Source organism: Mustela lutreola, chromosome 2, assembly GCF_030435805.1.
Source record: "Mustela lutreola isolate mMusLut2 chromosome 2, mMusLut2.pri, whole genome shotgun sequence".
Lineage (NCBI taxonomy): Eukaryota > Metazoa > Chordata > Mammalia > Carnivora > Mustelidae > Mustela > Mustela lutreola.
In genome coordinates this window covers 66,117,199-66,131,285 of record NC_081291.1, presented here as the reverse complement: position 1 = coordinate 66,131,285, position 14,087 = coordinate 66,117,199, and the positions used below count along the sequence as shown (strand labels likewise).

The 14,087-nt window shown below is 48.0% G+C and overlaps 1 protein-coding gene across 5 annotated transcripts in view; it reads right to left on the bottom strand.

Moving 5' to 3' along the window:
- SCN5A (sodium voltage-gated channel alpha subunit 5) overlaps positions 1-14,087 on the bottom strand; it is a 94,607-nt gene that overhangs the window by 35,416 nt on the left and 45,104 nt on the right. For all 5 annotated transcript variants that reach the window (XR_009350841.1, XM_059162056.1, XM_059162058.1 and 2 more), the window contains exons 13-16: positions 11,164-11,296; positions 9,975-10,213; positions 1,891-2,064; positions 256-612 (exon numbers count right to left, since the gene is read on the bottom strand). Coding sequence is in view for 4 of the 5 variants with exons in the window: in XM_059162056.1 (XP_059018039.1) it covers positions 256-612; positions 1,891-2,064; positions 9,975-10,213; positions 11,164-11,296 (903 nt within the window). In the remaining variant the exon portion in view is untranslated. The remainder of the gene's footprint in view (positions 1-255; positions 613-1,890; positions 2,065-9,974; positions 10,214-11,163; positions 11,297-14,087) is intronic.

Here is a 14,087-nt window from a genome sequence, read left to right as displayed (position 1 = left end):
ATGGTGATAAGTGCACAGATGGATGAGTAAATGGGTGCATAAGTGGGTGGACGAATGAATGGATGAGTAGATAGACGGAAGGATCGATGATGAATAGGTGGACAGATGGGTAAATGGATGGATGATGAGATTGATGGATAAATGGACAGTTCGATAGCTCACTGAGTGAATGAGTGGGTGGATGGAAGGAAGTTAAGGGAATGGGCAGAGGGATGACCGGTGGGCTGGTGTATATGGGGCCACTGGCCAACTTACCACGAGGTTGCCAATGACCATAACAAGCAAGAAGACGAGCAGGCACAGTGACTGCCCAGACACCTCCATGCAGTCCCACATGGTCTCGATCCACTCCCCACAGAGGATGCGGAAGATGATGAGAAAGGCGTGGAAGAAGTCCATCATGTGCCAGCGGGGCAGCAGGCCTGAGTCACTGATGCGGTACCTCTTCTCAGAGTAGTTTTTGCCAAAGAGCTGCATGCCCACCACAGCGAAGATGAACACGATGATGGCCAGCACCAGCGTCAGGTTCCCCAGTGCCCCCACCGAGTTTCCGATGATCTTGATGAGGGTGTTCAGGGTGGGCCATGATTTGGCCAGCTTGAAGACCCGTAGCTGGGGAGGGAGGTGTCCTTGTGAGGGGCTCTAGTTCCCGCCGCCCATGGATACCCTCACCCCCTGCTAGCTCCTACCTGAAACCCCAGGGGGCCCTTGGACACGTGTTTCTCCAGAAGCACACACTGCTCTTTCTCTCTACAGCCTGAGGGCAGCTCCGCTGAGCTCAGCTCTGAGTCAGGTCAACATCTCCAGCTTCATCTCCCCAACTCAGCCTTGCTCTTCATCCCCATACCAGCTTCCTACCCACCCCAGGCTCACTGCCAGGAACTTCCCATAGACTTCTCCAGCATGGAGTGTTCTTCTTCTTCCAGACTCATCTTCATCAGGTCAATCCATCTCTGACTTGCCCCATTCCCTCCAACCTTCTCTCTGCTCAGTTATCACAGAAAAGGGGGCCAGATGCTTAGCATTTATTGAATACCTGCTGTGCCAGGCCTGTGCTTAGGATACTCACGTCATTCAGAGCTTCCGACAACCACATGGGGTAGGCACAGTTATTGCCTCCTTTGGCAGATGAAGAAGCCAGCCCTTCTGGTGGAGTAACTTATCTGAGTCCATTAGTTCATGGCAGTGGAGTCAGGGTTAGAACCTATAGCTTGGGCTTTCTCTACTGCCTCTACCATCCTGCCTTCCAAGCCTCCAGTGAACCTAACAACACTGCCCAGACTTCCTCCAGGAAGCCTTCCCTGACCTACCTCCAGCCCCATGTGTGGACCTCTCAGGCTTTCTGCATTCCAAGAGTGGTCCAAAGACCAGCAGCTTTGGCCTCACTCGAGACCTACTAAATTAGGCACTGCAGTTTAACAAGATCACCAGATGATTTGCGGGCACGTTAGAGTTTCCAAAGTGCTGACTCTGAAACCAGCAGGCAGAACCCCAGGAGAGCTATTGGCAGGCCTGGCTCCACCTGTTATTTGCCATGTGGCTTTTGGGAAATTCATTTCACCTGGCGTTTAGTCTCCTCATCTGTGGAATGGGTATGTAGTAATACTAGTTCCTCTCCTGGGATACTACGAGGGCTAAAGGGGGCATGGTGAGCCATAAAGGGCTTTGCAAGTCATCAGGATGGCCATCCCCATAGCTTCCCAGAAGGATATCTCCTTTCTTGCCCTCCCCCAACCACCCGCATCACCAGCATTGGGGTACCCAGCAAATAGCTGTTGGGAGAAGGCATGATGGATCACAGTAGGGGTGACTGAGTGGTGACCTCAGAGGGCGTTGCCTCAGTGCCCTAGGCCCCCTCCCCTCCCTCCTGCAGAGGGCCCAGCTAGGTACCAGGCGGAAGGAACGCAGCACTGACAGGTTGCCCATGCGGGACAGGCCCAGCTCCATGAGGCTCAGGATGACAATGATGCTGTCAAAGATGTTCCAGCCCTGCTGGAAGTAGTAGTAGGGGTCCAGAGCGATGATCTTGAAGGTCATCTCTGCGGTGAAGATCCCCGTGAAGACCTGGGGTGGAACAGAGAGACCGGGGTTCCCAGTGTTTGGGCTGGAAAGACCATCGGGCCAGGAGGGGTGCCCCGCTTTTTGACTCTTGCTCCTGCAGGAACCCCCTCCTGGGCTGCCAGCTCTGACTGCACCTGGCTCCCAGTGGGTGCTTGCTCAGCCATGGACCAGGCCCCCGGGGACATATGCAGCCTGATGTCCCCACTCCCTCTTCAGCTCGCCACCCATGATCTGCCAGCATGGTCCTCAGAAACAGCCAGGCCCATCTCAGGCCCTGAAGAGAATGATAGCTCTAGGAAGCACCTGGGGGCAGGGGAGGCTGAGGTGGGGGGTATCACAACCCAGCCTGACACCCTCCAGTCCCTGTCTCCACAGGAAGCACTCTTACTCCTCATGTGCCAAATACACGCATTCCCATGAACACTCACGGCTTCCGTGTCTCAGGGCCTCTGCCCATGCTCTTCCTGCTCCATCTTGTCCACACACTGGGGTGGTTTATTATCTGCTTTATTATCTCTGTAATAACAATCACCCAACTCTTCTTGAGGGCATGACCACATGCCAGTCCTGGGCTAGAATGCAGTGCATATGCCCAACAACCCACAAAGAAAGTATCATCATCCCCATTCTACAGGGAAGGAAACTGAGACACTGAGAGGTTAATAATTTGCCTGAAGTCACGTAGCCGGTACATCTGAGAACCAGGAAATGAACTTAGGGTTGTCCTTCAAGATTTAGAGCAACCCCCTCTTTCCTTCTGGAAATATTCCTAAGGTAGACAAAGGCTGGGTTTCCCTCCATTTGTTAGACACAGTTTGGAGCTCCTCAGCCTGGGCCAGCAGAGTCCTGTGGTCAAGAAGCCCATCATGTGGTGGGTTATGCAGCTGTGACCATTTCCAACCGCTCCTCAGTGGGCCAATAGCCTGGAGGGGCCCATGGTTTCTGGAGGAGGGGACGCCCTAGGAGGGTGTGGCTGGCAGGAAGTTGGACCTGCTTCCGAGGCCTTCTTGGATCTCAGGGGGTTGTTGTGAGGGTGGGGAGGAGTCATTGAGGTCTTCTGTGGGTGAGGGCTGAGGTCGGAGGGCCAGACCATCCCTAGAGATAGCACCAGGCCTGTGAGGGAGGAGAGGTCAGAGACAGCGAGACTGAGTAGCTTGTTGGGGTCGGCAAACAGGGGTGATCACCCAGGCCTCGGCAACCCCTGTCCTGGGCTCTGTGCTGAAGGGAGGCAAAGGTAATTCCTAGGCAATGCAGGGATGCCTGCATTAGCCCTTTCCTCCTCTGCTCATATAAGGCCCTGTGGCGGTGGGCTAGGGGGCAGGGATTGCTATGGGCCTTGGGGCAGGGCACCAGGACGGCTGGCGGGGGGCTACCACGGCATCACCGGTCAGCCAGCCCTCGTGAATTCAGGGATCCGCTCAGGGCTTGTACCCAGAGAGAACTGTTCTCCCACCAGCTGGGGTCTTACGGAAAGGAGGGCCTGTGACATCTCTTGGCCTCAGCTTCAATGCCTGGGCTCCCTCCTGTGTGGGGAGGCTGGGGTTCTTCTCCCATTTCCTCAGCACCCCAGCCTGTCTCGGGGTTCTATACCCATAATTTTTCCATCCCTCTGACTCCATCTCCTACTGCTCTTCCAGCCTGACTCCTCACTGTTCCTTCCTCAGGGCCTTTGTACCTGCTGCTCCCTTTCCCTTGCACCACCTCTGCTCTCCCCATTCACAGGGCTCACTCCCTTCAAGTTTGGGCTTAAAAGCCACCTAATGGATGAGGCTTCCTGATGCTTGAAATCATGGCCCCCTCCCACCAAACTCCTCCTCCCTCTTCTCTGCTTTATTTTTCTTTCCCTCACTTTCTACCATGTAACAAACTGTATATGTAGCTACAGATTTGGCTAGACTGTAAGCTCCACAGGAGGGACCTTTTCTGTCTTACGTTACAAGAATGGTGCCCAGCCAGTAGGCAACCACCCAATATTTGTTGAATATAAACATACAAATAGCTGGGCCTCCGACCTTCAGCTCCTGCGTGCCCTGTGTCCTGTCAGCCACACTCCCTGCCCTGGGTCTCCCTGAGAATCCCTAAGGGTGGGGCCTGCGAAGCCCCTTCCCCTCACCCCTGCCGGCCCTCTGGTCTCCCTTATCACCTTTCTGAGGACCCCAGGGTGGGTGTGTTCTTAAGGCCAGTTCACCAGACCCAAGAGTGCTCACATTCATTTCAGGGACAGGAATGAGTGTGAGTACTCAGGAGAGATCCTGCCTCCCTTTGCCCAAGTGCAAATCTGTCTTGGCAGTAAGAGAGCACATATTAGTTGGCATTGGAAGTCAGAAGAGCAAGATAGCAGAAGCTCTTGGGGAATGCCTCTTGGGGGAAGTGATAAGGAACCAACAACATCACCTGGATGCTTGAATCTTGAAGACCCCTGACCCTGCTCGAGCAGAACCTGTATTCTGACTAGATACCCAGATTCTAAGTTTGAGAAAGGCCACTGGTTCTCAAATGTGGGGCACTTTGGAATCACCTAGGGAGCTTTAAAAATACAGATGCTTGGGTCCCACTCCCAGAAATTCTAGTTAAATTGGACTGGAGGACAGCCCAGGAGTTAAGTGTTTTTTGTTCTTAATTTCCTAGGTGATGCTAGTATGCAGCTAAGCTTGAGAACCACTGATTTATAAGGGCATAAATTTTGGTGCCAGACTCCTCCTTCCAAAGGACCAGCCCAGGCTTTCTAAGGCCATGTGATCAAAGCCTGTTGGTTTAAAGACATGTAGAGAATGGCGGCCAGACTCAGTTTCCAAAGCTGGGTCTGCTGCTGTGTGATCTCAGGCCAGTTTCCTCATCTCCCAGAGCCTTGAGTGTCCTCATATGTAAAATGGGGATAAGGACAGCTCCATAGGAAGTTACTAAGAGTTAGAGCTAATGGATGCAGAGCAGATGCTCCCCACCACAGGCCCATTATTGTTACCATGGCATTATTTATTATAACTGATGTGAGAAGCCAAGAGTGCCAGGCCCAGGCAGGGGCTGCCTTCAAACAACTCTGCATGTTTTATAGGCTCACTGGGATCTGGCAGTCAGAGACTGGAGGGTGGGGACCCACTTCCCCTGACTCTGGGCAAGAGGGCCACTGAGCAGCGCTGATGGTAGCTTCCCAGGAAGTGGGGGTACTTTTGGGAAACTTTGAATTCTCCTTGACCATATTTCTTTAATATCTTTTATGTAAACTTGCTTTCGCAACTTAATTCCTGGGAACATCCTTCAATGTCAATGAAAAATGATCTACAGCATCTCTTTTCTCCTTCCTTCCCCTCCTTCCTTCTACCCTCCCTTCCTTCCTCCCTTCCATCCATCATTCCTTCCTTTCTTCCTTCTGCCCTTCCTCCCTCCTTCCCTCCCTCCTTCCTTCCTTCCTTCCTGAATAGTTGTGGAATATTCCACTGCACAGATGTGCCATAGTATTTCCCTGTGATGGGCCTTTTGTCTCTATTAGAAACATTACCATAATAAATATCCTTCCACATACTTGTTTTAAAACATCTTGCCCAATTCTTTTCTTAGGATAAATTTCTGGAAATGGAATTGCATAGTCAATGAGCATTTTTAGAGATTCTGACACATACATTTTAATTGGGCAATGCCTGGAGATTGAAGGTTGCACAATAGCCTATCTTTGCTGCGACTTGCTTTGAGGCATAAAATGTGGTCATTTTGTAAACGTTCCATGTATGATTTCTTTAACTACTGGGTGTTGTGCTCTGTACATTCATTAAGTCAAGCTTTTCATTTCTGTTATCTAAGTCCTCTAGATCCTTGGTGATCTTTTGTAAGCTTGACCCGTGAGTTATGAAGGGTAGTCTCCCACTAAGATTGTGGTCTTGTTAAATAGATCTTTCTGTCTGCTTTATATATTTGGAAGCTATGTAATTTAGCGCATTCAGGTAGAATGATATGTTCCTGGTGAGTTGTTCTTTTCATCTTTATGTTTTATATCTCTTTATCCTTTAATAATACTTTTTCTTTAAAGTTTATTTTGTTTTATATTAATATAACTCCATCAATTTTCTTTAAAGTATTTGCCTGTTCTATTTTTTTCCCCATCTCTTTTTATTTAATCCCTTTTAGGACTCTGGATCCCAAAATATACTCAGGTACCTTCTGTAAAAAACATATAACTTCATTTGATTTCTTTACCAAACCAACAATCTGTCATTTAACTGGTGTCTGTGGTCCCTACCTTTATTTATTATGATTCCTGGTATATTTGGACTTCTGTTTTTATTTTATTGTATCTTGTATTTTTTTCCTCTTTGTTTTCTTCTATTAGATTAAGTTGTAAAATTTCTCCATTTTCCTTTCTTCTGGCTTGGCAATTAAGACTTCCCATCCCTATCCTCTTAGAATACTCTAAAAGTTTTAACAATCAGGCTTGAGTTAAGAGTGTCTAAGGTACTATTTCAGAGTGTACATGAACTTCAGCCCCTCTTACCTCCAATCCCTGCTCCATGCCTATTTTATATGCTACTCCTGGAGGGAGGGCCACTGAGCAGTGCTGATGGTGGCTTCCCAGGAAGTGGGGGACATTTTAGTTCCAATGTTTTAGTTCCTACTTTTTATACCCTGCAATCAGCACTCTTCTTATTCTTGTGTTTACAGTCAATGCTTGCTTAGCTTTACCCACATTCTTACTAATCCTTTCAGGTTCTTCTCAAATCCTGTTTCTGCAATCATTTTACTTCTTTCTGACATACAGATTTTTGTGTACTTTGTGTGTGTGTAGACTCTCAGTAATCAGTGTCTTTCGAAAATGGCAGGACAATGGATACAAAATTCCAAGGTGTCCACTGTTTTCTCCCAGAACTTCGGAATGATTATTCCACTGTCTTCTGAATTTTGTTGAAGCTACTGTAGAGTTTGCCATCTATCTAACTGTTGTTCCTTAGTAAGCTATCTTTCTTGTTTTGGTTGCTGTATGATGTCTTTGCTTTTTACATTCATGGTGTCTAGATATTTTATTTATCCTGTGAGGATGTGATGTAATTCCTGAATCTAAGGGTTCATTTCTTTGATCAGTTCTCACCTATTCTTTTCTTGAACACTCTTTTGCCCTCATTGTCCTACCTTTTCCTTTGGAACCCCAATCAGCTGTGTGCTTGACCTCATTCTGACTCCATGTCTCTGAACCTTGATTTCATATTTTCTCTCTCTTCATCTCTCTACATTCTGGGAAACATCCTTAGATCTAAAATTATATTAATTTTATTCTCTCCCTAGCTATATGAATGTGCTATTTGATTTATACATTGAGATTTTAATCTCAGTGGCTATATTTTCCATTTCTAGAAATTTGATTTGGTTCTTTTCCAAAGCTATATTATTCTTTAATGTTTAATTCCTTCTTCTATGTCTTTAGTTATTATGAACATTCTTATTTTATAATCTGTATTAGACAGTTATATTATGTGACGTTCTTAAGAAGATAAGCGTGTGTGTGTGTGTGTGTGTGTGTGTGTGTGTCTATGTCCATCTGTCTGCTGACTCTTCCTCATTGTGGTTTATTTCCTTGTGTGTTTTGTAATTTGGAGAATATGCTTGACCTGGGTTAAAAGTATGTCTTTCCAGAGAAGTTTTGTGATTACTTCTTGCAGGGACCCCAAGATATCATAGGATCCATTTTATCTGTTAAATTTTTAGGCACTGGTCCCAGAAACACTGAGCTATAAATTTGAACTCCAAATCTATATAAGGCCAAATTCACAGTCACAAGCTTCCAGAGGTTACTTTTCCCCTCTTCTTCAGCCCTGGCTGAGAATGACAAGCTTCCTTTATCATTTCCCAATTTCAGTGTCAGGAGTTTTTTTCTGGTTAACCATTCTACTGAAAATAGGGTTATATTCTTATGGGGCTACTCAGTTCCAACCCTTACTCACATTGTCTAAAGACCTGCCTTGTCTCTATAGTTACACTAAAATCCATGTCCCCAGATTACCCAAATCAGCAATATTACCTGCTCTTGGCTCCCACCAGGGCAACTACAGAACCGTTTCACATGATTACTGCTATGGTTTTTAAGTTCCTCTTTGTTTCTGGCACTACGGGATTTTTGTTACTTTCTCATGAGCTTTGATATGCATTTCAAAGAACATTTGCTGTATTTTTAGTTGGCCCACAATGTTAGGAATAGAAGTTGCATTTGTTCTTCAGATGATGGGCTAAAGTTCAAATTTACTGATCTTCTCTTTTATGGAAGTGGTCTTTAATGACATGCTTAGAAAGGTTTTTTTCCCCTACCAAGATTATTTTCCCATGCTTATTGTTGTGGTTTTGTTTCTTTACATGTAACATTTAAACCATGGAGAATATATTAACTTCAAGACAATCAAAACCTTACACAGTAGCAATAAAGCTATCCAGATGAAATAAAACAAAGCTATATTCCAAGGACATGACCTTGGAATAGAACCCCAAGTTTAATACAACTTCAATTCAGTCACAGCTCAGTGATCCAGGGAAGCCACCAGAGATCTTTATCACTTTGACTTGAGCTCAATGCCACCCAATGGTCACATTCCTATAAAACCACATTTAACTGCAAACCTACATAGCCGCCACCTGAGGACCAGCCCACACAAGGCTGGCACAATTGCGCCATGAGACACCTGTAGACTGTAATAGAGCTTTCCATTCTGTTTGCATATAGAAGGAAAGAAAGTAGATTTATAGCAAAATGGACTCTGGTTTGTGAAAAAGAATTGAAGAATTGAAGACCCCAAGAAAACGATCTAGAGGTCTAGATATGGAAAGTAATAAAGGAAAAAAATCCTCACACTCTGCAGCATAGGAGACCTGCCTGCCTGGGGGGGTCACCTGCGCCATAGGGACCAAGATAGGGCTGGCTCTGCAGTAAGAGGAAGCTTGGACTTCTGCTTCTCTTAGCAATAGACTTCTCTTCCACCCAACCTCAGTGATGGTGCCGGAAGCTCCTTTCAGAAGCCACCAGGCTCTCTGCCAGGCTTGACCCGGGATCCCCTAGAGAATGGCTGTCTGTGTTTAACTGGGCAGAGCCAGTGGGGCCCTGTCTCTTAGACTCAGGAGACAGTAGTCACATGCCCAGCTCTGTCACCACTATGTCACTTCTTGAGCCTCAGTTTCCCATCTTTAGAATAAAGAGGTAGGACCTGATTTGATCTCAAGGAAAAAAAAATCAGAATCAGAACCCAGACGTTCTGACTTCCAGGGGCAGCCTCTTTAATAACAGCAACAGTGATGATAGCCACAGACCACAGCTATCATTTATCTTGAGTGCTTACTGTTTATCAAACTCTGAGCCAAGCCCATTATACACATTATCTTATTCAATTCTCATTAGCTTCCTATGAGTTTGCAATTGTCATACTAATTTTACATTTATTAAATTAAACAAATACTTATTGTGCCAATGACTGAGAGTAACTAATTTGCTTGAGGTTACATAGTTAGTAAGAGCTGACTCAGAATTCAAATCTGGCTTTGCCTGATTGGCTCAACTACACCCAACTATCCGTCCATCCATCCATCCTCTCTCGTCCATCCATCCTTCCCCTGAGAGAACTGCCTCTTATTGCATACACTCTCCTCTCCCAGTACTAATTGCCATATCTCACATCCCTGTACATTTCAAGTTTACCCTCAACTCACTTTTGTTTTCCAGCCCTGGGGCATCTTTATCCCCAACTCACTCCCAGCTATAGCTCTCATCTCTTTAAAACCTGATCCTGACCCTTCCTGTTCCAAGATTCTTCCACGGTGACTCCCACCTTCAGAAGATCCTTTCGTGCTCTGCATCACCCCCCATCACTACCCATGAAGGCTGTGCCAGCTAGCCGAGAGTTCCTCACACCAGGATGCCCATCTGAGAGTGAACTGCTGGCAGCCCTTACCAGGTTTCCAACCTGCAGCATCTCCTCGAATTCGGTTGTCATGTTGTAGTGCTCCAGAGCCATGAAGAGTGTGTTAAGCACGATGCACATGGTGATGGTGAGGTCAGCAAATGGGTCCATGACCATGAACTTCACTTTCTGCTTGATGGACAGCCACAGTGGGCAGCACTCCCAGATCAGGTAGCGCTGGGCAAAGCGATGCCAGCATGGTGGACACTTGCGGTGAGACTCTTCCAGCTCTAGGGGCAGGGGCAGCCAATGAGCTGGTTTGATTTTTGTGGATTGACTCACAGATAATTTGGTATCCCAGAAAAGATGTATGACTTAGCTGGGGAGATGGCAGGGCTCCTTCGTGACAGGGGGACCGTGAAAGGGACAGGGAAGGCTAAGGGAAAATGTGGCTTATGACCTGGCCCCTTACTCTGGAAATAGGATAGGGGAGGGCCACAGGGGCAGGAGGTCAGGATGGATGTGAGGACAACTCGGGCAAGACAGATTATGACAGATAGGGGCTCTCTTGAGACAACAGTCTCACACAGACATGGGGACACCTGGGGAGGACAAGCTGAAAAGGACAAGACAACATCTGAGACAGGCAAGTTTGGATCTAAGGACACCCAAAACAAGAAGAACAGACGTTGGCATCTAGGACATGTTAGGACAGATGGCAGGTGCCTGGAACAGGCCAGAGAAGATGTGAACACATATGGGACAAGAGGAAACAAGATGGGGGTGGTGGTGCCAAGTTCAGACTGGAATGCCTGGGGGCTTCCTGGGGGGTACTGGCTGGGACAGATGTGGGGTGCCTGCTACAATAGGGCATAGGCTATTCCAGCTGGGATAGCTTCCTATCCCAGCTGGAATAGCCTGGGGTGGGCATGGAATGGGTGGGAATAGGCTAGGGCTGGCATGCCTGGGCCAGGATTGTTTCGGGAAGGCATGAGGATGCTTGGGAAAGGACAGGGTGAGACTGGGAAGCACCCAGGACAGTCCAGGACAGCTGTGGGAATGTTTGGAAGAAACACAGACATGGCTCGGGAGGATGAACAGGCAACAGAGACTGGAAAGTCTGGGCCCACTGTGGGTATGTCTGAGGCAAACCTAGAAGCTGGGGGATGCTTGGCTCAGGTCAGGTTAAGTGGGAGGGGGCAGGAGTGGGAGCATTTGGATGACATCAGGGGAAGCTGACCTTCCAGGGCGCTGGTGAGGACACTGACTGCGCTGAGGGCCCGCTGCCGCTCTCCCGGCTCCTCGAAGCCATCCATGCACGGAGCCTGGCGGTTCAGCATCTGGGGCCGGCCCGGCTCCTCCGACGGGGTGGTCTGGGAGCAACCAGGAGATATGCATCAGCCCGGGAAGGGGGGGTCCTCCTGAACCTGGGGCAGCTGCTGGGCCTGGAACAGTGGTCCCGGACTCAGGATTGGGGTGGGGGGGTCATGGGGAGACAGGATGGGGGTCTTAATGGGACACGGATGCTGGGTTTCTCTGCTCCCAACTCCTTCCCTGTTCATAACTTCCCCCATCTCTCTTGCCAATCATCATCTCCATCCTCCTTTCTTCACTGTCTCTCATCAGTGGTAATTCTTGAGTGTGGACAGGAAACTACATGTACCAAGTTCTATTAACCAGATGCTGTCATTGTACATTAGTACATGCAAAAACAGTCTGGGAGTCTTAATTGACCACAAGCTCTCTGGAGTCAAGAGCATAAAGAAACGTAAAGGGGAAAACAAAACAAAACAAAAAAAAAAAACCCTGCTCTGAGGTGACATTAATAGAAGCATAAAGCACAATGCTTAGACATAGCTGGTGGGAGCAGCTGTGGAGGCAGTTTGGCTCTACCTACCAAGAAAATTTTAAATTGGCTCGGCAATTCCTCATCTAGCCATCTAACTTCATAAATAATTATACACGTGCACCCAAAATATATATGCAATGATGTTCATTGCAGCATTGTTCTTCCTCCCGTAAAAACAAAACCAATCAATAGAAAGAATATTAAAATCAATTATGGATACAGTCTGACTCTGGACCCTGATACAGACACAAAGAGAGGAGGCAGTCCCATGTGTGTTCCCATGGGAGCACCTCTGAGACAAACAGTTTGATGAAAAAACAAGCAGAAGCCCTGAAAGATACACACGGAACTGTCAAGGTGAGGATATCTGGGTAATGGGATTGTGGCGGGGTGGAGGAGCAAAGGAGAGGGAGAAGTCTTCCTGTGCTCATACGCTTCTGCACTGTGGGATTCGTTGTCCTTGTGCTGGCATCATTTCTGTAAGCAAAAGAGCCAGATCTGCGGACAGATGTGGTGTGTCTGATAGAAGGAGGTGGTGGCAGGAACTCTCTAGGCTTACTCAGAGCCCTGCCTCCCAGTACAGGGGGAAGGGCGGGGCATGAAGCCTTCCCATCAGCGTGGCCCTCTATGACCACAGTGCAAGAGCCTGAGCTGGGGCTGCAGAAGGCATGGGGCTGTTCAGTGTGCAAGTGTGAGGCCCTATGATCTCTGTAGGTCAGAAGGAAGAGGGGCCTAGGTTACCCGGGAGGCAGAGTCAGGACTTGGGGTGGTCACCAAATTGATCTGCACTCCAGTTAAAGTCAATTTTTGCCATTGGTGGGACTGCCCTGAAATGTGCCTAGTGAGGGAGTGAGCTTCTGGTCATGGAAGTATTCAAGCATTCTACCTCCTCCTCGACAGTGATAGTCTGAGTTATTATTTAGTAAATATTTCCTCATTGCTCTCCCACTGTGGGGAAGCACCCTTCCCTGTCTCACTAATGACACACTGGCTTTGGCTCCAGTAATCATTTATGAAAACAGTTTCCCCAGGTAGCTGCCACACGTTTGACCTGAACCTCAGCACTGAGGCATTTAGAGCAGCCCTCAGCCTGACCCATGGTGAGGAGCCAAGCCAATGTGCAGCCAGAAGCAGAGCTGCCCAGCCAAGCCCGACCTAGACCAGCCAAAACACAGGTAAGTGGCAGGTAAGTCAGTGTGAGAATAAAGGCTTATGTTTAGCCACTGACTTTGGGCGTGGTTCGTTACACAGCATTATGGAGCAGGAGCTAGCTGTTACACTGCACTAGTGCATGCTATCATCTCTTCCATTTTCCCGACACAGCAGAAAGGGATTCCCTTAAAAAGGAAATCAGGCCACTATAATCCGTGCCTCCCCTCTCCCCATGCTTTCCATCTAACTCAGAGTAAATTCAAACCTTTTATTACCTACGAGGCACTGTAGAGTCCAAATCCTAACTCACCAAAAGTGTTTCTGTATCCCTCCTAGCTGTTTCCATCACACCTGACTCTGCCTGGCTCTCTCATGCCTCCAACACGCCAAGCCTCCTCTCCTTCAGGGCTTTCGTACTTGCTGTTCCCTCTGCCTTCAACATGGTTCTTCCACATCTTTGTAGCTGGCTCTCTCAAATCATTTGCCTGCCAATTTTAATGTCACCTCCTCAGGAAGGACTTCCCGAGGATTCTAAGAGCCATCCCCAACCCCCCACCCCCAGCAACTGTCTGTCCCATGACCCTTACTGCTAACCTGGAAATGCTGACCGGTTTGCCATCTGTCTTCCTGACTACAAAGTAAACTCCACGATGTTGGCGCTCATCTGTTCTGTTCACAATATCCCTGCAGCCTCCAATTCAATGTGGCAGGCTGGCATTGGACAAATGTTGGCTGCATGGATAATTACTTGAGAATCAGAAGGCTTAGATTAAGCTCTAGCCCTGCCTCTAACTAGCTAGATGAGGGTACGGGGTGGGGGGGAGGGAGAAGACTGTTGCTCCCCACCCCTATCTGGCCTTCTGGGCCACATGCTCTCCTGTAGACAAAGGAAAGTTTCACCCTCTACCCCCTTGACTGGGATAAATTAAACATGAGCTGTCTGGTGGGCTGGCCCTTCTTCCCCCCCCTCTTATCTTGGTTGAGTGCCCACTATGTGTCCCACACAATGCTCTGTCTTCAGTTTTAGAACTGGGCAGACAGGCCTCACTGGGGACCCGGTGGAGGCAGAGAAGGCATTCCCCCTGGCCTACAACCCCCTAATCTCTTTAACTTTACAATGTTTCCGTCTTGGTCTGATAATTCCTTTAACTTTGCAAATAAGC